General features: G+C 33.6%; 1 protein-coding gene across 1 annotated transcript; it reads right to left on the bottom strand.

Moving 5' to 3' along the window:
* Positions 1-11,586: 11,586 nt before the first annotated feature.
* Positions 11,587-21,529, bottom strand: LOC123680344. Its single transcript, XM_045618190.1, has 5 exons — positions 20,988-21,529; positions 18,820-18,968; positions 18,237-18,386; positions 14,753-14,894; positions 11,587-12,169 (listed from the first exon to the last, which is right to left on the bottom strand). The coding sequence occupies exons 1-5, from the start codon at positions 21,124-21,126 to the stop codon at positions 11,736-11,738; spliced, it is 1,014 nt and encodes a 337-aa protein (XP_045474146.1). The 5' UTR covers positions 21,127-21,529; the 3' UTR covers positions 11,587-11,735.
* Positions 21,530-26,735: the final 5,206 nt, after the last annotated feature.

Below are 26,735 nucleotides of genomic sequence, written 5' to 3'. Positions count from 1 at the left end.
TGGAAAATTCCAACGATTTTGCATAAAGTAATAAACATACATAGAGGGAGTATGTGCAATTTGTATTTGTCTCCAACATGGTTGGATTACGTTGCCGAGTTGTGATATATTTTCAAATCCATAATTGGACTATATTGTTATGAATGTATATTATATTGAATGAAATATATTTATTTGAGTGATTCCCCATTGAATATGCAAATTTGAATATTTGAAATCCGATATTTTTCCTTATTGTCGAATTTATAATAAGCAGAACATTTATTATTTTCTGTATCTACCTGCTGAAATCCAAGGTTTGGTAATTTTTGCTCTCCTAATGTCATCGGTTGTGTCACGTCGTTTGGCGCTCTTGAAGTTTGTTTTCTGAATTTCTTATATATTTAGGTATTGATTTCAATAGACATAAGAAGAGCGTTCTTTGTGGAGAAACTCGCGAATTGAGTGAAATATCGTATCATTGATATATTTCCATTTCTGCTCGCTTCATCTCAAATTAGTTCATGTTCGGGAGAAAATCTGCTTAATGAAAATGACACATGCTTCCTCTATCTATGTTTATTACCTTGAGGAAACTAGTTTGTGTTAAATGCCAAATATTTTCAGCGGAATACATGTTTGTGATTCCAATTAGTTTTCGAAGCAATACTGAAACTTTGTATGCTCTACCGCTCTTTGTATCTTGTGGTGTGATAGATAATCATTCTTTGATCAGTGTCATGTGGATGTAAAAATAAGATATAATACTGGTGCAATATTCATCGGCCTTCAATATTCTTCATTTTCTATAATTCAATTTTCCCTACACACGATTGCAAGATCATTCATCGGAAGAAGGAAATTCTGTATTATCATGTGTTACAGCAGCGATATTCTCAGTTGTTCTTGAGTGATGCACACGGTTTCGTTTCTTCCCATCAGTAACTTCTCCCAACAGCTGTAATTTTTTTACCAGATTCACTATTGTTGGCCGAGAAGGAGCTTCATGACTAAAACTGCTTCAGTTCTGCAAACTGTGACTGCAAATGAATTTCCAAAGATCAATACAATGTTGAAACGTGTATCGTTTCATTTTCAGTAGGAATAACCTAGTTTATATTCGCCAAATTTCAAAATATGACAGCATTATAATGGCAACATTGTGTATACATTTTTGACATTTGTTATGACATTGGTGAGTATGTTATGTCATTTAATCATGATTCACTAACGTTCAGCAATTTGTGACTTATTTCATCAAAATCGGTGATTATTTGTGAATACTGAGAGAAATTCACGATTGACGAAGATTTGAAAGTGATTTTCAGACGATACAAGAAAACCATTACCAAATACTGAGCTCTATATACTTCCAAATTTGTCTGCTATACAAAGGAATGTCAAAAAATAATGCACAATGTTGCCATTATAAGCATTTTTAATTGTATTATTTTCATTGGAAAACACTTTATAATATGAAATAGTAGATATAAGTGAGTAGATAGAATTACCATTCTTGAATTAAATCCAAGGAACTATTATAATACTCTGAAATATTATTAATTAATCCTAAACTCTGCAAATTTTCCCAAATATATTGATCTTCGTCTCCCTATCTCCTTCCCATACTCTGAAACTTTGAACAACAAATATCAACTCCCAGCTTTTGTTGGTAACAGAATGAGATGAGCAGTCAAACTTGAACAAAACAAGATAGACGTAGTGAAACAACAACTAGGTAGGTCAATTGAATACCATGCTGGCCTTTCAGGAACTTCCCATACAACATAACTTCAACTAGTTTGTTTGAACAACTCAGATGCACTTGTTCAGCATACATAGGAAGAGTAGATTTTCGTGTTGTGTCTTGAGAATCTTTGTAGACTCAACCGGAAATTGGTAATTTGTTTTCTAAAGTCTGAATTAATGAAATTATATTTTATATCTGAAAAAAGATTACTTAAATTGGTCATTTAAGTTTTGGGTTGGAAAAAAATCATATAGTATAGAAACGATGTTCATCAAGTCAAATCTGAACGTGATTTCATAGAATACCTATTCATATTAGTGATATGTATTTTTACAAGAACTAGTTTTCTGATAACTCTGGCCTATACGAATGGTTTTTGGTGATTCCTCGAATATTAGATGAATTGATATTTTACTGGAACTTCTGGACAAAATAAGTAATCCAGAAAATGGGTTTCAACTGAAAAATAACTTTCTACTTGAAATCAAGTAGCAGCTTTTTTAGACATTGCTAGACTATAACCCTGTATTGAGTTTGCCATATTTTCTACACAAGATAAAAAATGCCTAGAAGAGCATATTGTTCTTTCACATACGTGATGATTTCTACAGGGTTTACTAATGCAGTAAATCTAGTTGAAAAAATTCGTTCCAAAATGCCAACCAGTGCTATATCAGGTGAATACAGTGGTTGTTCAATATGATTTGTTTAGTTTTCAAATAGAATTAGGTATACTTCTATTCATGGAATAGAAACTGAAAGCTGGAATATCTGAATCATTTAAATTCTACAGTCTATTTGTTTTAGCTCTGATTAGATATCACTTCTCGAACAAATATTCAGTTCTAATTCACACTGGTCGTACTTTATTTATTAAATGGGAGAACGTGATTATCGTATTCATCCATGTGATGTCAAGCATATCTCTTCGTTTGTCCACTTAAAATTTAGGCCTTTAATTTCTACCAATTTATTCTGCGCTCAGCGAGAGGTAAAGAAAAATCTACAAAGTTAGATTCTGTTTCACCTCCATGTCCATTTTGGCATAACTGTAGCAGATTCTACTCCATGACTAATAAATGTTTACATAGAACTATACCTACCTATCTATTTTAATCAGTTTGATTATTATCATTTTTGTTTCGCATTATGATTAGAATGAAAGGATTAGGAGATCTGTTGAATTGAATTAGTGTATGGAAATGTTCGAAACATAAACTTTCCTACGAGAAAAAGCATGGAATTTCAGTCTATTGTTATTCGGAATACTGTTATTTCTGCATAGTGTTCAGCACTTTTCACATCCATATGAAAGTTTTGAGCATTTCGACAATCTTTTGTATTCACCCTTACAAACCGTCACATATAACTCTTCAACAATAGGAATAGAATTTATTTCCTGGAATGATATTTATGGATGATATGAATTCTATGAATCAATAGTTCGCCTCACGTATTGTTGCTCCAAAATTCACCAAAGCAGATTTATCTGACTTATACTAACTGACAAAGAAACTGCAACACCCAGAAGGAGCTGTTTGAATTTCAATTTTTTTTATAAAACATAGAGATAGTATAGCAAGTAGTAAAAGACTGAATTTGGAGAAAAGTGAAGGTTTTTACAGTTTTCTACAATAAAGCCTAGAATTTCTGAAAAAACGCAGAATCGAAGTTGTACGCCTATGTAGCATTGAAAAAATACCTCCCAAAAAATTGAGGATTACAATTCATAATTTTGAATTTGTCTGAGCAAATGTGGCCATCTTGTAATTTTACAATGCTCCTTTTCACAAATAGATGAAAACCATGCTTGGCCACCCAGCTGATTCTCCTGATCTGATCACCAGTGATTAATGATTTTTTGAGCTACAAGGAAAGAAATTTGGCTCTAATAAAGATCATGAAGACATGAAACTTCCTATTCAAATGATATTGAGAGTTAGAGGAGGAATCATTCTTGAAGCTGACTTTATCGAATAAAAAATATTATTATTTGTCATCAGAGTACATAATGGTGCTATAATTTGAATTGTGATTTCCGCTGTATATTTGAGTTGTATTTTTACTATAGCCATTTCTAGCTCAATTCTCACCTCTGAAGTATTAGTAAATAATAAAATTAGTTAGTAATTTTGATAAAATTTCACCTCGTTATTCCACAAAAAAATCTGAGATTCAATTTACATAAAATGCGAATTGTTAAAAATGCACTCAAAACATTTTTGAGATCAAATAAACACTGGATTTCCACTTCCTGGAATGGAATGGATACGGACAAGAAAATCGAAGCCATAATGATACTCTAAAATATAGAGAGCGAAATTATACATGGAATGGAGTTTCGATAATAATTATATGAACCTCACTATTTCGTATTTCCGATACACATCTGAACTTGACCAATTAATAATTATGCTATGGAAGGTATTAAATTAAAATGTAATTAATGCCTCTACAATGCTTCAGAACTAACGGTGTTCCGAAAATTTACTAGTTTCATTCACCTACAAACATCGAATCTCACGTCCTATTTTGTCTTAAAATAGAAGAAAAAATTCAAGAGGTTGCAAGCTGTATCATTCATCTCATATACCTAACTATTCGGATCTTCTTCTTCTTATTTCTCATTCGAATGAAACACGTTTATTTTTGTGGTCCAATAGTTACAAATAAAGGGTTTGAACTATTTAGAGGGTCACTACAGGGAAATCGAAAACCGTTAGAGCTACAGAGGGTGGCTAGAATTACAAAAAAGTTGTGTTATTTAGGGATTTGTGTCTTGGTGTTAACAGATCCAAAATATCTCCAATGATTCCCGAGATTTTTCAAAAACTCTGAAAATCTAGATTTTCTTTTTTTCTGTATAACTCATTTGTTTCTGGAGATAACTTTAAGAAATTCGGTTTATAGACATAATCTAATATAGAGATTCTAATGGTGTTGTCAAATTTTTTCTGTTTTCCATTATTTCAGAGACTCGATAGTCAATTTTTTTTTTCCTATGGACCTCATATTGGTTCTCACTATGAGGTGATAAAGAAAAAAATAACGAATTCAACAATGTATCACAGTTGTTATGTGAATTCATCACTTGACTATGACCTCTTTGAAACAATGGAAAACAGAAAAAATCTGAAGACACTACTAATATCATATTGGATAATGGCTATAAACCAAATCTCGTGAAGTTATCTCCAGAACAAATAAAACAGAAAAAGAAGAAAATCTCGATTTTTAGTTTTTTTGAGATATCTCGGGAACCAATGGAGATGTTTCGGATCTGTTCATACCAACACACTCATTCCTAAATAACTTTTTTGTAATTTAAGCCACCCTGTCTTTCTACCGGTTTTCGATATTCCTGTAGGACCATAATAAAATCATGAAAGTTTTCCTAATATGATTCAAATAGGGAAATTACTTGAATTTTTTCATGCTTTAACTAAGTTCCTATAATTTCTTCATAATTTTTTGTGTTCTGTGGTGCCGACTAGCTTCAACGCAATAACAAGAAATTGGGAATATCATAGTAGATACGTTTCAGGTTTAAATACACTGAACGCAGAACTGAATGCAAGTTTTAACCTTAATTGAATATTCAGTTTTGAAATTAACACAAAATTTTGGACTACCATATTTACGGAACCCCTAGTCGGTATTCTATCATTAACAAACTTATCCTTGGTATTTGGGATCCGAACCTATCCTGGAAATTTCATGTTTCTACTGTTCCTGGGTATTTCCTTTAGAAAGTTATCATGAAGTCTTAGGGACGGACAGACAAACATAAACTATTCTGATATATTAGGTTGTGGCGATTTTGGATTTCTAGCACTTTTAGCTTCTGTTCAAGCGATTTTCTCACCAGCAAAATTATTTGCTATGCACAGGAAATAGATGGTAATCACTTGGTGTCAAGTCCAGATTATGATGTGGATGCATAAGAACCTTCCAACCAAACTTCCGGAGCTACTGGTAAGTCACTATCAGTGTTTGTAGCCTGGCGTGTTGCTGATGGAACACAATTCCTCTCCTATTGGCCAAAGCTGGCCGCTTCTGAGCGATTGCTTCCCTCAGACGGTACAATTGTTGACAATTCAATTCAGAATTAAGAATTGTGCGAGCACCTTATAGTAGGTAATTCCCTGCCAATCCTACCAAACACACGGCAAAATCTTCCTAGGCCAGTTCTAGCTCGGCCTCTGTTTTCGCCGGCTCACCGCGTTTCGACTTGAACCGTTTTCGCTTGACGTTGTCGTAAATGATCCACTTTCCTCATCAGTCACCAACCGCTTCAGAAATATGATTTTGTTGCAATTCAGCAGCGATTCGCTGATGGAAATTCGGTCCATGAGGGTTTTTTGAGTTTACATTATTATTATTATTTATATTATTTACATTTTCAGCCGCCTGGCTTGCATTTTCGCCTTTATCGAAGAAAAACTGTAAAATATATGGTATTTTCTCTTTGCTGGTACCCATCTTGGTCGCTCAAACTAAACTGAGTCAATTAATCACAAAACTGTCACAAAAGTTTTTGTAGCTTTCTTACGCCATTTAGTGGAACACGATCGGAATCATATAACTTGAGATACAGGTAACTAAAATCATATATTGGAAAAGTAATGGATTCCTTTTCATCTTGAAGTTATTATTTTTGACTGTTATTTTATTTAATTGAGAAATTTATTTGAAAAGAAGTGATGAATGATATTGCGTTCGAAGTGGTCATAAAAACATAGAATCACGTGATAATGCTATTTTATTGGTGTCGACTTGCATCACAATCAATATAACCTTAAACTATCGAGTTTCCGAGTTAGCTACTCACTCTGTATTCAAACCCTATCATTTAATTCATGAGTTATTTACCCTTATTTGTTTCAAGCCTAATTAACCACATTTATTCGGGTTATATCCCACGTCTCCCTAGATAATACTATGAATTCCCAAATATAATAAATTTCGGCATAACATACCAACACAAATCAATCCCTGATTTGAAATTCAAATTGAAACACATAATTTGATGCGTACAACTTCCCTCACGAGAACATGTTCACTGTCTATCGGATATCAAATCCATGCGAAACTAAAATTTATTCAAATTATTTTACATAATGTATCGAGTTGGTCACCAACTTCGACACATGTTGGGATGTATCCGTGACGATCACGGTGTATCTTCAATTTCTTCGTGAATATTCAACAGGCTTTCACTTGTTGATGGAATTTCTAATTGGGGTTTTTGTATGCCGGGTGACATAGAAAGAAGACCACCCAGTATTAGTAATAACTTCATTTTAAGAATATTTTCGACACCTAGCTAAAGATTAGGAGAGATTTTGGGAGTTTGGTGAACTTGGTTTTCGTTCACGGAATTTTTAATATGGATTTTTGCTGCAATATAATCAACATGGAACATAGAATGGGGAGATACCTACTTTCAACAATATGCCATTCAAGAAGAATTCATAAATCATAGACAACTGTTTTCAAGTAATCGATTTATTATTCTTTGCATTGTGGACAAATTTGCAAGTGTTTCATTCAGTATATTCATTTATGAGAGTTCTAATATTGTTATATATTTATTAATACTATAGCTTTGGAGTAGCAGAAGATAAAGTATCACGATCATCAATGGATGATTTGTGTAAACTTAGAAATGGTAAACTTCTTGGGCAGCAAAGTGGTTATACGAAATATCCGTGTTTCTTGTGCCTCTGGGATAGTAGGGAAAAACGCACAACTGGGTTAGTAAAGATTGACCTCAGAGAGAAAACATGGACAAAAATTTGAGGACATCAAAGTGATATAGATTCAGCTCAAAAAACTTTGACACCAAAACAGCTGTTCCACTGTGATTGGTGGAGCAGTCTCGACCAACTTCTATCGTAGTAAGCAACTAAATGGTCCCTGCCATATACATCTTCAACTCCTTAGCATGAGTTTGGCGTAGAACGGTTAGGTTTATGTCCTAAGCGGTGTTGTTCTTCCTAGAATTGCTTAACCTTCGACGCCATCTGTCGGCCTAGCAAAGAGCCACAACACATTATTTACTCTCAGATTACAAATTCTGGAGATACATTTGATTTCAAATTTCATTCGATTCAAAATAGGATTCGGGTAAAATATTATAAATTCTAAATTACCACCCTCTCATTTAAAACATGCGCTTAAAATTCAGTTCGATACTCAACATGATCTAATGACACATAAGCCGCCACAAAGCAACGTTGAAAATACTCCAATAATATGGGATTCCACGTTATTTCTACTGTTGAACAACGCGCTCATAAAACCCAAGTATTCATATTATGAAGCCAGTAATATCACTTTACGACACGGAGAAAAATCGTATGAAAAGGGAATTTCGAAAATATCGTAAATGGAAAGCAGCGTTTCCCGCTTATCGTTTGTTGGCCTCTAGGCGTTCGGCAAATGGTCCAGATGAAGGTTGATAATTCAAACCTACACTACTGAGTACAGGTGTAAAAGGCTTTTATCCTAACCGAATTCGGCAATAAAACGTTTATAATACCATAAAACCCCGTGATGGTTTTTGGCGAACTCGTGTCGGCTCCGAAGATGGATAAAAGTCATAATTCAAGAATCGGGATGTGGTTTTTAGCATTTTTTTTTCTAGGCTACGTACTCGGGGGAAAATATGCAACAGGCGGTTGGTTATCGAGATTTCCACTGGAGAAGATCGTCAACGAAATGTAGTCCATAGCATAATTTATTCTGATTCTTATGATCAAATAAGAATCTTGTAAAATCTACGTTTCTGATATATTCCTGGATTCATCCCAAGCGTTCGTCAAGGTTTGGCATAAATGGCCTACTCTACAATTTGAAAAATCTTCTTCCTCTACCATACGACTCAATTCTAAAATCATATATCACCAATCGATATTTTGCTGTGAAACAACTGAACCAACTGAAATAAAATCAGGAGTACCACAGGAAAATATACTGGTCCACTGTTTTATCTCATATACACTGTGTCCGCAAAGTATGAAACAAATTCATTTTTAGCTGAACAGATCATTTTTAGAAATAATCCTGAAACACGTCGATTTTTTATTTTAATTTACCGCATTTTAAAATAAGAATCTAATATATAGGGTGAATTACTTTCGAGTAATGACGTCACCGTCATTTTTTTTAAATGGAACACCCCCATTTTGTCTCAATTTTCCGATTACTCTAGCTGAGCTGATTCCAAAAATTGATGACATGTTGATTCCAATTGGTATACAGGGTGGACAAAATTACAATAGTTTTTTGTGTGCTCATAAAGTAACGCGTAACATTCTTTATTAGTTAAATTAACAATATTATGAAAAATACTTATTGTCCAGCGGCAATAAACAAATAATGACATTTCACAAAAAACTAGACTAGTATGTTTTTTTTAAATTGATAAAAAATAATTTCTTTCATATTCTGTCCGCTAGACCATAAGTACCAAACATGTTTAAAAAAGCTGATTTTTATTGATCTAAGAATGTAACAAACTACAGGGTGTTACATTCAAACCAATTGCCGCTAGACAATAAGTATTTTTGATAATATTGTTAATTTAACTAATAAAGAATGTTACGTGTTACTTTTTGAGCACACACAAAACTATTGTATTTTTGTGCACCCTGCACCAATTGGAATCAACATGAGTTACATTTTTGGAACCAGCTCAGCTAGAGTAATCGGAAAATTGAGACAAAATGGAGGTGTTCCTTCCAAAAAAAATTAAGGTGACGCCATTTCTCGAAAGTAATTCACCCTATATATTAGATTATTATTTTGAAATACGGTAAATTAAAATAAAAAATCAACGTGTTTCAGGATTATTTCTTAAAATGGTCTGTTTAGCAAGAAATGATTTTGTTCCATACTTTACGGACACAGTGTATACATCCGACATTCTAGAGAATCAGAACACTACAATAGCATCATTTGCAGATGATGCAGATGCTTATAAGCCTATAGCATTCGAAAAGCTCCAAGAACATCTGAATAAACTGGAGAAATGGGATCGAAAATGACGTCTAACCATCAATGAAACAAAATCAGTCTAAGTAAATTTTACCAACAAACAGAACACATGTCCACCAGTTAAAATAAATGAAAATCAAATCCTGGTTAAAACGGAAGCCAAATACCTAGGAATCCCCTCAAACCAACGCCTCAACTGGAAGCAGCACATTCAAGCTAAAAAGGACCAAATAAATATCAAATTCCGAACGATGTACTGGCTAATAGACAGAAAATTCAAGCTATCCCTCCAAAACAAGGTACTGATTTATAAAACCATAGTTAAACCAATATGGACATATGACATTGAATTCTAGGGATGTGCCAAGACCACAAAAATTCAAATAATACAGATATTGCAATCCAAAATGATACGTTTCCAATTTGACCATACATAATGATTTGAAACTCCCCTTCATTAATGATAAAATCAAAAGACGATCAGAAAAATATCCACTTCATAATCCTCCAAACAGTCTACTTACCAGATACCAGAATAGAACCTATTGAGATAAGAATGAACAGAGTGAATAAGGCATTCCTTAATAGGTTACTTCAGTTGGATGAAGTGATTTCCCAATACCAGGAAGGCAGAAGGAAAATATCTAAGAGGAAACATCCAGAACTCCCACTAATAGCAAAAAATCAAAAGTTCGATATGAAAACATGAAATTAATAACTTAATAACCTCTTACCTTAAAAAAATTGAATGTACCAGAAATTGTTGGAATACAGGCTGAAGGACCCTTGGTCGATGGCCAATTGCATATGCAATAAAGTACTGTTGTTATTATTATTATTATCAACAAAAACTGAAAGGGCATGAAAACAGCTTCATAAATCAACTAGCAGAAAACCTTTTGAACAGAAGGAGATTACAGAAAACTTGGCCAATTGACTTCAATTGAAGTCAATCTACGTTTTCGAATATTGTAGAATTTCGCTTCAATATATTGTATTCAGTTTTCTGGGACACAGGTTGGAAGTATGAACTTGCTGGTCTCTTCATTTTCAAAATTTATCCCCGAAATTAAATTATTATGGAATACATGACGCAATTCATCTGCTGAATGACATCATCAGTATGGAGAACGAACTCTAAAAATGTGCATAGGTTAATAATTTGGTACCATGAAATAGATTTAGTTTATCAGAAATAGTTCTTCATGAATCAGGAAGATGTAAAAAATTCCCAAATCTTTCCAGAGTAGTAGTTTGATTTATCGTTTTGTTTTTCATGGAGAATTCCCCATTTTTTCTAACTTGACTAAATGTTGAACAATTCCCCATTTTTTCTAACTTGACTAAATGTTGAACAAAAATCGTGATAACCTGATAAGTGCATAAAAGTTTATAGAATAAAACGATAAAAATAACTGATTTCAAACACTAGATAAAAATCTGTTTCAAATTTTGCAGCAAAAAATGTCCCAAAAACATCATTGACGCCAAATGGTAGTTGCATTAGTTAAACTCTGGAAAATGTGAAGTAATGATATCTTTGCTTAGAATGATAATATGGTAGCTTAAAATAAGCAGTAACAAATATAAATAACTTCATAGATTACTTATTTCTTCAAGATGGCCATCTTAAAAAAACGATACAATTTTATCCTTCCTTAAGAATTCATTTGTTAGGGTTCGAAATCATAACTTAATTGCCGAAAAGCAAATTCTCAAGATTCGCATTGCAAAGCATCCACCAACTCTATGGATCTATGTACTATGTTGATTTATCAGACCTATGAATTTACCGACTATATTTATCTTAATAGCTCAATCAATTTTTCACATAGGTAGGCTAATTCGAAACGAAATTCACTTTAAAGTAATTATATTATAACTAGTTCAATAATCTCAAGACGAAATAATGAAAGACACATCATGACACAAATTGACTTAAATACAAAATAAATATATACAGCATATAAAATGAGTATGTACAGTCTATTTTCGACCTCCATGATTAAGAATCAGGAAGAATCGATTTCTTAGAAGTAGTCTCAGCCTCTATATCAGAACTCCCGCTTCTATACTGATTCCAACCATTGTAAGCCAGTTGCTGAGCTTGGTTGTCATCTCTGAAGTGAACTCCTCCACCATTATGGCCTCCGTAAAACGATCCAGGGTATTCAGATTGGTGCGACTGGAAGGCTATGCCTGCAGGAGAGTACTGAGGACCGCTGTAGAAGTTTCCAGGTCCACCGAAGTTGGAATGAATGTTGGGTTTGCAGAATTTGAAGAAGGCTATGGCACCAGGAACGAGGATAGCAAGGAATCCGAGGAATTTCTTGAATGAGGCCAATCCTAGGATGAGGGGCAAGAAGAGGAGCAGTTTCAGCTTGAATATCTTCAGCACTAACAGGAGAGGGATGAAGAGTTTCTTCAATTGTTTGCGTCCTGGAAAATCATACAAGTAAATAATTGAGGTATTGAGGTCAATGCTTAGAGAACTAAAACTAGAATCAAATAAAGCTCTTTAAGATAGCTTATTTCTCATCCAAATGGATGCAGTGTACTTATAGTACTTATTGTTTGAGACAAAATTAAAGAAAGAACTCATTTATCATCTTGAAGTTCAACATGCTATTGAACATATTATATTTAATAAAGAATTGAGGATCTGTCGAGTTATGTTCATCTTAAAAAGTTGTATAAACTAAGGAAACTATATTAACTGGAAATTCCCTCATCAATCCTTACTTTCCTTATCGATTCATTAAATATATAGATCGAGAGGAATAGAAAGGACTCAGATGTTGGATCTAAATTGATGTCCTTTCATTAGAGAGTTCAATCCAGACAAAGCCGAAATATTTCTATGTCACCCTTAATCCGGAAAAAGTCATAGATAAATTGCCTGGCTACTCTTTGCCCATCCGGATGAATTAGCCGAAAAACTAAAAGGTCTACATCATATGGAATTTGACAGGACAGGCTGATGAAGTTAGCACTTGGTGTGGGACATCATCAAATTAATTGTTATTTTTTGTACCATTATAATCATAAAAAAATGATTCTATGTACATTGAATAATGATACATTTTAGTTCATTATCTTTTTATTTTTTTCTGAGAATTATATCCCCAAAAATTATATTATATTTTGTCCACTACTATTAAATATATGGAGTTAGGTATACTTTCATTTTCTCAAGCACTTTCTGTGAAATATCAGGAATTATTTTTCCAATAGTCCTCTTGTTTTTTCTATGATCCTGATTATGTGTTCAGCTTGAAATTTTGCAAAGTTGGGAATTATTTGTCAAAATCCATAATCAATTCAATCCGTTTGGTAGTCACGGAAATATTCGGTAAAATTTTTGCCATATTCTTTTTGAATTTTAGAAGATTCTGGTTATCTGATCAATATGAAATTTTTCCCGAAATAGATACACAATCAAATGCGGATTTTCATCAAATTTGTAGTTTTGAAATTAACAGAAAGACACAATTTTGATAATAAATACCTACTATCCTTCACAAATAATATTATCGACTAGTGGTATGATCTAGTAGTATATAGATTCATCTTTTTGATATACTTTTTGTCTAGAAATACAATTCCAATTTGACAAAATATTAGAATCAACCAGAAGAAAAATTATCCAAAACTGTACAAAATTAAGTAAAGGGTCAATAAATTGAATAACTGAAATAACATAAAAACAGACGTACGTTTCTATATGTTTGAATACAATTCGTTCCCATCAGTGTCTTATAGCTCAAAAAAACTTACTGAATTTACAAACTTCATATTCATAAATATTGTTTCTTACTCTTCTGTGAAATAGGTATACTAATCAACATTTACATTTAAAATAATAATTTAAGGGATTTAAATTTTATCTTTTGGTAAATGTTGACTCTAATCATTGAATGATTATAGATACATTATAAAAGTTGAATGATTCTACCTACTTGGTGAAAGCGAATTGATGACATCAAATTGCCAAAACCTTCACTATTCAATATATCTTCTTTATATATACTTTTTTTAAGACTAAAGAAGTATATGTTTACCGATACGAAATATAAAATAGTGAATTGTTCAACACATTGATGTAATAATTTTGGTATTCACATATAATGGATTTATCTTAGAGTAGAAAACATACGTAGAAAAAGGAAGTATACGCAATTTTTACTGTCTCCAACATGGTTAGATTACGTTGTCGGATTGTGATATATTTTCAAATTCACAATTTTACTATATCATTATGAATGTATATTATATTGAATGAAATATATTTATTCCAGTGATTCTTGATTAAATATGCAAATTTGAATATTTGGAATCCGATATTTTTTTTTATTGTCGAATTTATAATAAGCAGAATATTCATTATTTTCTGTACCTATCTACCTACTGAAATCCAAGGTTTGGCAACTTTTGATCTCGTAGTATCATCGGTTGTTTCACGCCGTTTGGCGCGCTTGAAATTTGTTTTCTGAATTTCTGATATATTAAGGTATTCATTTCAATATATTTTGAGTTAATATGAAACGTTGATTCACTATAGGATATGAGAAGTACGTTCTTTGTGGAGAAACTCGCGAATTGAGTGAAATATCGTATCACTGATATGTTTTCATACCGAGCGTTTCCTGTCAAATTTGATAGTTCATGTTGGGGACAAAATTTGCTTACTGAAAATGACGTTTGCTTCCTCTATCTATGTTCATCACTCTGAGGGATATATTTTTGAATTATCAACGAGGCGGTCAATCGTACCCACATTCCGTCTATAAACTTAGCATAATTATTACTTGAAAAGAATTTTCCATCCAGATTCTGATTGCCAAGTAAAAATTTCAGAATGATATTCCCGAAATTCATGCAGCAGCAATAAAAGATGTATCTACTGATGCGAAAAGATATGCGATATTGTTTCAGATTGTAGTTTGGAACCGAGACCGTCTGGCTTTGTTGATCTTACAATGGAGGATGTCTGAGAACAAATACCGCGTTTTCAATACTCACTGAAAATGGAATCCTTCTTGTCTTCAATCACATCTATCTCGTCCACAATTTCATCGACAAAACGAGGCGAGTACCGTCCTTGCTCTGTAACTTCGCTGTCGAAATCCAATTCAAGTCCAGTGGATTTCACGAACTTCTCCACCTGGAATGGGAAAACTGTAATGGAAACGTGCTTTTTTCGGGTACAGATCGGAGGATTTTTTTTTTATAATGTAGCATCGAAAAAGAGATCAATGCTGATGGTCTTGAGAGACGGCGGGTATGCTGTTTACCTAATGGGTTTCAGAATATTTCGATGTTTAGGAAATAACATTTATTTTTATGGTTGTGTTATGAACTCGGCAATATTGAAAGAGTTTTTGGTGAGTGAACGTACTTTTCTGTGGGCTGAAATGAGTCAAATGTGATTATATTTGTGTTTTTGTATAAATTGATGTGAATATGTTTATTTGTCCTTCATACGTTAACAGGCCAATTGAAAAGTTCCTGGTTTACCATAGTGAATTTTTTTTGGCAGAATTAGATTTTATTATTCAACATAGTTGCCTTCGATACCATTTTTGTTGTACGATTTGTCTTTCGCTACAAAATTTGTCTTAGTTTCGGCGATTACTTCTTCATTGTAGCTAAATTTCTTTCCAGCGAGCATTCTTTTGAGGTCTGAAAACAGGAAAAAGTCGCTGGGGGCTAGATCTGGCAAATACGGTGGATGCAGAAGCAATTCGAAGCCCAATTCAAGCAATTTTGCCATTGCTTTCATTGATCTGTGACACGGCGCATTGTCTTGTTGAAACAATGGGGTCGTTTTTCAACGATTTCATCCTTTAAACGATCCAATAACGCAATATAATGAACGCTGTTGATGGTCTGGCCCTTAATCCTTGCGCATCCTAGAATAAGAGTGCCATAACCTTGCCAGCTGACTGATGTGTTTTTCCTCGATTTGGATTCGGTTCATCGTGCGCAGTCCACTCAGCTGACTGTGGATTGGACTCCGGAGTCAAATTATGGAGCCATGTTTCATCCATTGCCACATATCGACGCAAAAATTCAGGTTTATTACGCATAAACAGCTTCAAACACTGCTCAGAATCATTAACACATTGTTGCTTTTGATCGATTGTGAGCTCGCGCGGCACCCATTTTGCACACAGCTTTCTCATGTACAAATATTCGTGAATGATATGATATACACGTTCAGATGATATCTTCACAATGTCTGCTATCTTGATCAACTTCACTTTACGGTCATTCAAAATTAATTTGTGAATTTTTTTAATTTTTTCGTCAGTGACAGCCTCTTCTGGGTGTCCACTGCGTTCGCTGTCTTCGGTGCTCATTTCACCACGTTTAAACTCAGCATATCAATCAATGATTGTTGATTTTCCATTTTCCTGGTGCAGACCCCGGAAACTCTTCATGAAGCCAAGATTTTGCTTCAATTGTATTTTTCCCGTCATCCCTTTTTATCAGCACACGAAATTCTATTTTTTTTTCATCTTTTTTCAAATGACAAAAGTAGGTAATTAGATTATTCGATAAAATACTTATTTGATATAGTGAGTGGAGTATTACTATACGTTCTAAAAATTTCTACAATCCATTATTAAAATCGGTAGAATGGTCATTGCATAGTACGATATGAATTGAGGGTATAATTTCAAGCTAAACCAGTGTACAAAATGTCATGGGTTTGAAAAACGAGTCTTTGCACTTGAGTGAGATGAATTGGCGAATTTTTTGTCCACAATTCGAAAGAGCATGCAAAGAGAATTTCAAATGAGTCTTTTACAAAATCCACAAATTCCGATGCACCATTATCAATACGCATTAATCTGTTCCATTTCAGATATTTGACTCTCTTAGGAGATAACTATAAAAAAATGCAGTAACCGAGGGGTACTTTTGCAACGAAGACATTTCTGAGCTCAAATTGTTTGGCACGAAACCATATTTTCTGTAGTAGTCCGTATGAGATACAAATTCCTGAAATATCATAAATTGTGCTGCACTGATAATTCCACGAAATATGAAATACTACACTATTGCACCTTCTCCATATATCTCCGCAGCTTCCAATCATCAATAAAACTGCTTGTTACATCCCATGAAACGAATAATTCAAGAGCTATGAATTTGAGATGTGCATTGCCTAAGGTGATTTATGTACCGTCTCATTTTCTGGCATGTATAACAAGACAAATGATGAAGGATCTCGAAAAAGGCACATAGCGAAAATAATATGGGCTACGCTCGAATCGAACAGGACAGTTTTTCGATGAAAATTCCATGTTTATGCGAGCAAAACTTTTCTCGGCCAAAAGAAACATTATGTTGTCGAACTTTTCGAAATTCTGTTTTCCCTTGCACAAAGATGGCGGTTTCGTATATCTTAAGTTGGGTTTTAAACGTATTTATTATTCTTCGCCAAGTTTATTTTATTAGGGAGGGTTGACTCTCTTTGAGTTTCCTTGACAATGTTATTTGCATTTTAAAGGTTTTTGTTTCATCGAATGTGATTACCGTGATATAATAATGGTTGTTTTCTTTTGTACTCTTCTAAGTTTTAATTGAATGTGGGGCATAATTTCAATTGTAGAGATCTGGCTCTGGGATACGAATATGTCATAAAATCATTGAAGATTTGTCAGGAAGGAAGTTTTTCAACTCAAAGAAATGCGAGTGACTACGCATTCTCATTATACAGGATGTTCTGCAAGCGCTATGACAAACTTTTACAGATGATAACTGTTCTTATTCTAAATCTTTCGTCCTATGAACAAGGTGGACATGGCATTAGTCTCCCTTAGAAAATCCATTTATTTGAGAAATTTTAATTTAACCAAACAACTACTTATCTTTCTCTGTGTGGTAGTGCAATGTCATGCTGATACCACGTATTTCAAACAATGTTGAGCTCTAGATCATCAATGAAGTCAAAAGCGTTGTGCTCTAATATCTACTGGGATCAAATGATTTTTGAATAACCAACCCCAATCGTTGACGATTCTTAAACGTTGCTGAAATGGTCTTGGTTTAATAGCTTATGATTTTTGCAGTGCCCACTCATTATGATTGTTGTTGATACCGTCTCTCTTCAGATCACATAACAAGCGAAATAAATCTATTATTTTTTCCATATTGTTCAACTCAACATCAACACAATTCTAGTTATCCTATCGACTTCTAATTCAAACATGAAACTGAAAACAAACCAATCTTATGTTCATAGGAAAAAAATGTCGTGAATGAGCATAACTATCATCTGTCGAAGATTATAATGAAGCTTGTAGAACACCTTGCATTGTACAATTGGTTTGTGAAAAAAACTTTCATCATGCAAAAGCTTTTTTATCAAACAAGCATTTATCATTTATGATGGTCTTCGGAGTTATGATACAGTTATAACAAAACGCATCTCGAAGACCTTTCAATGTTGCAATCTCACCATAATATATCTAGGTGTTTGTAATCCCATAGTTACCTTTCTTGAAGCAAATTTGACTAGTTGATCCCATTCAGAATCCTCTGACCTTGGTTCTTCTGAAAATTCGAAGCGTTCTTCTGAGAGCTGTCTCAGTTGTGAGACAGGCATTTTTTTCACTCTAGCATTGTCACTCAGGTCGTACAGATTCTGTGGAAAGATATAAGATCTTAATTCCGATTATTGCAAAAAGTTTATTGTGCTGATATCGAGAGAAAAAAGATAAAGAAGATTAGAGAAATGTTCAGTGGAAGTAGGTTAGACTATAGTAAGCGAGCAGATTTACCTTTTTGGTAGTAAATTAGCGGTTCATATTTTTGTTTATTCAAGAATATTAACAGATATAGATGTTTGATTCAAAACAAAACTAAATGAGGGTATGGACTCAATAGGAAGAAGTTAAAATTCAGAAACAAAATGTAAGAAAATGAAAGAGAGAAAATAAAATAAATAGATCATGAACATAAAAATTTGTGGATCTTGTTTCAAACACTTGAATATTTCATCATGATGGAAGCTATTCTCTTCTATCACAAATAACTTCATTGACTGAACGTGAATGTTTTACTGTTGCTATACTCACATTACTGAAGAACTCTTCAAATGTTGAAAGAGCCCTGGATTTGAAACATTCTGCAAGGTCTCCATTCAGACAATTTGCGTTCGTCCTCGCTTGGTAAGGATCAGTATTTGGTCCTGTGCCTAGACCAATCCAGTCTAGAAGATTTCTACCTGTAAACCATCCATAAACTAGATTCTCCTCAAGATAATGATAATGAATCACCTCATCTCTAAACATCTGAAAGGCCTTAGACCTCATCAGAACAATCAAATTATCTGTTTTGCTTCCACTTACGATGGGTATTTAAACTAATGTCAAATATATTGATAGAAAATTTTGTCCCAGGATATCAAAAAATATTTAAGAAAAATATAAAGGAATAGGACAATTTTTGAAACACCAAAAGCCTTGAAACGTGTTCTATGTTTTTTTCCTGTTTCGAAATTCATGCTGATCCAGCACCTTCTGCAAATTGTTAATTATGACTACTCTAATGTCATGACCTACGATGACCTTGGCCATGTACGAAAATCGAAAGGGTTTATGGATAACTGATGTGACAGTATCACGATACAATTCAATCAGAGGATTTTGTAATTAAATAAGCCAATTCTCATCGTTCCTGATGATGAGACAGAGTTAATAAAGCTCCATAATATTATATAATACAGTCCTGCACGTCATACATACTCAGCTACATTTCCAATCATCATATGTAGTTTTAAAAACTGTAACACCTCTCAAGTCTTATCGTTGTTCACTGTTGTTTCAGCTGGATAAAGCTTAAAGTATGATGGGACTTTTGATCAGCATTTCCATTATGTATGCTCTGTTGTGTGGATTGAATTCATACAAGCAAAGCAAAGTGTGCTCTATTGGATGGAGTGTATTGCAGGAAAATAATGGATATACACTGCCGATGTATGTAAACTTTAGTTTGATTATTAAATGGAATTAATCCGTTTCATCTGATATTCTATGAACAGAAAGCATCTGACTGAGTAGAATTAATAGTAATCTCTCTATTCAGTCGTTTCTGATTCAGGTATAACATTTGTTTGATTTTTTTCGATAGAATGAAAATTAATATAGAAATACGAAGAATTGACCATGACCAAGCCCACTTGAGAATTATTTTTCTTGCAGTACAGTCCCCCGGTTCATCTCAAATGACTGAGATCTGCATATATCTTTTGTGTATTCTATTATAAAAAATTTAGAAGCATTTTATATATTATAATCTTGGAAGTGACCTGAATTGATTGAATTCAATAATTGAACATTATTGAGATTGAATTATATGAGGCATAGCTTATCATAACACTTACTTACAGTTCAATTCATTTTCATTGGTCAAACTTATCAGTTGTTTTGATGATGATTAGAATATAAAAAAAAACATTCCCTCACAAGTAAGGAAGAAAAAGCAGAAAATGCAATTGCAGGTTTATTCGATTCTTTTTTTTTGTTGTTGTACCGTTTGAATAAAAATACGTGTATTAGACGAATTCTAAAGTTATAAATTGAAACGAAAAATTTTCACCAACTGTTAAATTATTATATCATATTCACACGCAGAATTTCAACTCAATCGGATCCGTTATCTATAGAAAATATTGGATATTTTGGCTGTTCTTCTTTCTTCATAGAATATTCGATAAACTTTGAAATTGTTATTCCACATCTAAGTGAAGAATTTCATATCGATCTAGTACGTAGTTTGGAAATTACCAGGATAACAAAATTTCGTCATAAAAGTATTTTGCACATGAAGTATGCAAAGATCTGCTTTCTTGCTAAAAACTTCATGTTTTCGAGCAGTTTATTGGAAATAAAATTTGTATGTAGACATGTCCAACATGGTTTTCAACTTTAGTGTGTCTGTATATGCAAAGCTAATCTTCGTTTTCATTGATCGCATTTTTTGCTGTTTTCCCAGGCAAGACAAGCTCAGCTTGGAGCAAGTAACATTTAAGTTTCGTCCAATCGAAATCGAATGAAGGTAAACAAAACTAACCTTATTGGAAAAAGTCGCGGACAAAATAAACGAACTATAAAATTCACAAATTTCAGAATATAGAAAAGTTTGCTTGTTTTCTCTCTAAACCACCAACCTACACAAGCTAAACAAGGAAAAACTCAACCACCCAACCTATCTCCATCTCTCCCTTCAATCCAATTCCTCTTACCTTGTCTATCTTCAGCGCCTTCGAATATCCTCTTCTCTTCAATCGGCATCACATCTCTGTATTGCCTCTGACCTCTGGACCCGAGGACCACAAGAGACACAATCGACGTCAGACATATCCACTTAGAAAACTCGAACATTATCACAGGTAAATCGAATCAAAAAGGAAACTCCTAAACCAATTTCCCTGGCACGCAATTCTAGACTCGATCGGATTATTTCGAGGTTATGAGATGTCGAAGAGTGGCTTTCAGCTAACAGTAAATTGACCGTTAAAGAGTCCGGATATGAGGAAGGCAACTTGGTTATCTCACACACGTAATCCGTTTAGCATTTCTTGGCTGCTCGAGACACCTCAAAGTACTGCACATGTTTGGGGTGTTGTTGTTATGTTTTATACTGTAATGAATGCATAACAGGGTGCTGTAACACTGGAGTTTCCATGTTGACTGTGAAGTAACTTTTTAAGATCCTATTCAAGACAGTCTTTTCGGTGAAAGTTTCGCAATTCTTGTTATTAGCGTCTGAACTGCATCTGTGTGTTATGTAAATCGCGATTGGTGAACGAACTCGATGGAAAATACGTGTGTTGCTTAGTTCCAACTGATTTTATGTGTTCCAGGGTTTTTTTGTGGAAAGTTGGTCGATCTGTGATGGAATCCTTTATGTCGACATTTAGTTGAAGAGTTTGGAAAATTATTTGAATCATTGGAGTTCAATGAAATCTTATTTTGACGAATTGCTACTCAAATGAATATCCCTGAAATTGTAACACAAACGGATCAATAATGAATTGCTTCGCTGCAGTGAAGAAGGGTGTGAGTTTGAAAAAAGTATTGGGGTTCCAGGTGATTTCGAAAACCATTGGAGCCCTTGAAAATTAGATGTCATCGGTGTCAAGCTATCGAAATTAGATATTCAAAGACATAATAACTAAATGAAGAGTTTTCAAATATTGATCTGAATGAAAAATTCTACTGAGCCAGGAGCCTGACGGGCTTTTCTGTACAAATTTAGTAGTACATATTTGGTAGTAAATTTTTGAAAGTTCTAATAATCAATCTAGCTTTGTATCATTCCAAAACAATTTCACCCAATCACGTCAAAATTACATTGATTATTTTTTTCACATGTAAAAATTTAACATTTTGGCGGTTTCAACTAATAGCAATGAATTATTCCAGTCAATCATTCGGGATATATCAATTCCTCATCGATAATTTTACTTTGAATTCGCCAATATTGACATCTTAAAGGGCTTTATCGAATATACTAACCGATTCAGTGCCATCACTCAAAAGAATATCGAACATTCAAATTGTTGAAAAAAATAATTTTCTCAAATACTACCCGTTCTTCAAATTTTATCAGATCATTCAAACAAAACGAATATAGTTTTTTTTTGTTTTCATATATCAAATTCAATGTGATGCAACCACAGAAATGAAATTTCGCACAATTCTCCGTTGAGAACCTGTGATCATTAGTGCAAAGTTTCATCACCATAGGATGAGTACTTACGGAGATTCAGGCCATTTTGTGTCAAAATCGAGTAATTTTTTTCTATGGTTGTGGTGCTGCAACCACAGAAATGAAATTTTGCACAATTCTCCGTTGAGGGACTGTGACCATTAGTGCAAAGTTTCATTACAATCGGAGGAGTATTTTCGGAGATTTAGGCCATTGTGTGTCAAAATCGAGCAATTTTTAAAATTTTTTTTTTATGGTTGTGGTGCTGCAACCACAGAAATGAAATTTCGCACAATTCTCCGTTGAGGGACTGTGATCACTAGTGCAGAGTTTCATCACAATCGGATGAGTACTTGCGGAGATTCAAGTGTCAAAATCGAGTAATTTTTTTCTATGGTTGCGATGCTGCAGCCACAGAAATAAAATTTCGCACAATTTTTTGTTGAGGAACCATGATCATTAGTGCAAAGTTTCATCACAATCGGATTAGTACTTGCGGAGATTCAGGCTATTTTGGGTCAAAATCGAGTAATTTTTTCTATGCTTGTGGCAACCACAGAAATAAAATTTCGCACAAATCTCCGATGAGGGACTGTGATCATTAGTGCAATGTTTCATCACAATCGGATGAGTACTTGTGGAGATTCAGGTCATTGAATCATTGAATATTCATCAAATAAACACGTTTTCGTGGAAAAAAAACTATCGATAATATTTGAAGCACTCGTGGTATTACCTTCGATAATTGCATTCAGTGGAATTATAAAACGATTGAGTTTGACAACTTCATTCCAAATAAATTTCAAAACGTCACGTTTTTGCAAAGCGTATGTTCAAAGTATAACGAATTGTAAATGCGGTAATCAAAGGAAAATTCCCAGAAATAGAACATACATTCACGAATTTATTTGGGGAATATTTATGGATTTTTATAATATATAATATAAAGAAGCAAATGTTAGGACAATATGTAAGGTTTTGAGCAAACTCTTGCAAAAAGGGAATATAATGACTAAAACATCATGATTGATCAGTTTAACAATATAGTATTTGAATCAGCTCAACATGCCAATGATGCAATCGTAATAGATCATATACAGGGTGCTTCCTAAACATGCGGCAAAAATTCAGGGGGTTGTTCCTTGGACTATTCTAAGAATATTTTGTCCTTTGATGATTTTTGAAAAACCTATTTGTTTCGAAGATATAGGGGAAACAAAATTTCAGATAATAACATTTTATTATGAAAAATTACATGAAAATTCAACTCAACCTACAAAAACTGTTGAAAATGACCACCTCTAGCCAGCATACAAGCATCCAATCTTCTCCTCATTGACTGCCGAACCCTTTCAAAAACACCAGGATCATTTCTTATTAAGAATACATCACAAAACGAATTCAAATGAAAACAGTGTTTAATCTGTATTCCTTTACCATCTGCACTTATCAATTTTTAGTCAAAAAACTGGCCGTTTTTAGTAATTGGATTTAATTTTTAATTTAATTTAATGTTGTTAAACAAATTTAAAAATAAATTGTACCTACTTAGTAAATACAGTGCGGTACGCATTTTTATTTAAACTATTATTAATTTTAAAAATATGAAAAATGTTGTTCGCCCTGTATCTTCGAAACAAAGAGGTTTTTCAAAAATCATCCAAGGACAAAACATGCTTAAAATAGTCCAAGGAACAACCCCCTGAATTTTTGCCGCATGTTTAGGAAACACCCTGTATATTAGAGCACTGCAACGAATCTGATGATTAGCTCAATTTTAATAAAGTCATAAATTATTTTGTCGAAAAATTTTCCGCCGAATATCCCTCTGGCATTGACAAATGCCTCATAATTTTATCACAAATTTCTCAAGCTCGTTTCTTGGTAACAACCCTCAGTCTTTGGCTTCGGGCTGTTACCAAGTAACGAGCTTTCGATTGTCATAAAATCATCTCGTCTATTATCAATGCCCTAAAGATATTGCAACTGATAACAAATATGGGTAATTAGAGCGCGTAATTCAATATTGAGGAAGGATACTCAACGGTATATTGCCCCAGAGGTCCCAAGAGGGATGATCTATGGGGGATGATTCCAACACAGGAAATTCCTTCAGTCATCAATTGGATGTCCTTAGCTCCAAATCGTTGCTGATTTCAGATTTTTTTTCAAAATAATTATTATTGATGCTTCATTTACACTGGATTTAGGTTATCTTTCAGAGCAATTGTTCAACGAAGTTGATAGAGAAATTTCACTATTTTCATTACAAAACCTAAACGAGAATTGTGAAAATATTTAGTAGAAACAATAATCTAGCCTCTCAACATCTGCTTATTGACGAAAAATCAATTTAAAAGTCTCTTATGTGACTTTCGCTCACACTACACAATGAAAAATTGACGTAGCTACATGATTCTCCATGTGATTTTATAAAAAGAAGAATCAATCATGTTATATTGGAAATCTACATTACTCACATTGACACCAAATTAGTCTAACGTGGATCCTGTCACATTATAAAGTGAAACCTTTCGAAAATAATTCTCGTTTTGAAGCGTTTTATTTCTCGTGAAAAAAACCTTCTCGTACCAAGATCAAGATCTTAAATCGATTGTGAACATTTGCATATACTCAATAAAAAAAAAGTCTGAAAGCTCAAATCACAAGCTATGTGATAAACTTGGCGATGGCCAATTGTGATCACATGAATCTTCGAAAAATAATACGTCCAGAAAACTTATCTTGGAAAATTGTAATTGTTTCTGTTGCTGTTAAGAAAATCTTATCATTACATTTGAAATTTCGGAATAAAATTGACAGAACAATGAACTTCTGACTTAGTGCCTTCTATCGAAACCAGCAAAAACGAATTTATCATGAGTATATTTTGTCCTCAATCAACAAGATATTATCTTTCAGACGAGATCTAGTTTGCTCGAAAATGTTGAGCCAAACTGAAGTTACAGTCAGATTTCTCCCTTTCACCTACCCTTATTTGATGTCGTAAAATAGAAAGTGACAATTCAAAAACATAGAGAATTTTCCAAGTGATGATATTTTTTCTTCAACTTCATATGAAACATTTTAGAGTAAAATTCATTTTTCTACTTGATGGTAGCTATTACGCCCCCTGGCGGTAGAGGTATGAATTTCAAAACAATTTTCAGTATGTTTTCTTGTACACTTTAGTGGTAAAAATTTTTACCGCAAGTCTCTACGATGAGTGGATCCTGAGATATAGCCGCTTACCTCGCTTATTTGCCCACCCTGAACATAGTTTCCTCGAACTATTATTACACTTTCCCGAAAATCCTAACTCAGTGAGAAAACAATTCTTCAATATTCTATCGAGTTTCAACAGAAGCGGCATCTCAGACTATCAAAGAATGCGATGAAAATATCGATTAGTTGTTTTTCTCGAGCTTCTCAGTTTTCATTAACTTTCCAAAGGTACATACCATTCAATAATCACATATTATTTACGACGTTCAGAATCTAGATTGAAATATTCCCTATTCACATTTTCTTTTCAGCAATGCCTTTCGATATCACGGAATGCTGATGCCTCAACAGATGAAAGCAATCTATCAGCATTTTTGAGACTACGAGTATTGTCATCCGATGATGAATGGTAGCAGCTTGCTTCAGAATGTCTACTTTATTGGAAAATGAAAGAGAGGAATGATATCCAGTCAATATCTAGTGATATTGATGGAAACCGATGAATTTTTTCCACTTATATTCTGAAATTCAGAGCAATTTCTTCTGCCGAATCGAAGACAAAAAGATAGATAAGTTAGGGTTACAAAAACATACAATAAATCAATTGAGCTCATTACACAAGCATATGAAATAAAACAAAAACTGATGCTGGAAATCCAAAATATTTGTAAAGGATGTCTTTTTTCATATTTCCTGTTCATTTGCCTGCCTTCAGCACACATTTTCAATTGATTAACTGTATCAGGCGTATATTTCTAGAGTGGATTATGAGCTACCATTCTGGTCACTCCATATTCTTTCAAAATAGCGACAGCGTTTTCAAGAAATATTATAATAAGTGAGGCGTCCCCCAAGGATCAGTTTTCGGGCTAATACTTTTTATATTTTTCATCGAAGACTTGCCAGAGAGTCTTGTATTGTCAGTGTATTTAAATTCTGTTTGTGGATTCGATACTTCATTAGCTGTTAAAGGTGAAGGCACAGTGTAAATTTCCCTTTTTGGGTTATTTGTGTTGCTTTAAAACTGGTTAATTTCCTCTTTGAACAGCAGAGT

This window comes from Harmonia axyridis, chromosome 5, assembly GCF_914767665.1.
Source record: "Harmonia axyridis chromosome 5, icHarAxyr1.1, whole genome shotgun sequence".
Lineage (NCBI taxonomy): Eukaryota > Metazoa > Arthropoda > Insecta > Coleoptera > Coccinellidae > Harmonia > Harmonia axyridis.
Note: the sequence above shows the minus strand (reverse complement) of the source record. Positions and strands in the feature narration are given on the sequence as shown.

Coding starts and splice junctions, on each gene's coding strand:
- LOC123680344 (XM_045618190.1), bottom strand. CDS start 21,126: ATGTTCGAGTTTTCTAAGTGGATATGTCTGACGTCGATTGTGTCTCTT. Junction 18,387..18,819: donor TTGAAGAGTTCTTCAGTAAT/GTGAGTATAGCA, acceptor ATCTTTCCACAG/AATCTGTACGACCTGAGTGA. Junction 14,895..18,236: donor TCAAATTTGCTTCAAGAAAG/GTAACTATGGGA, acceptor TTCCCATTCCAG/GTGGAGAAGTTCGTGAAATC.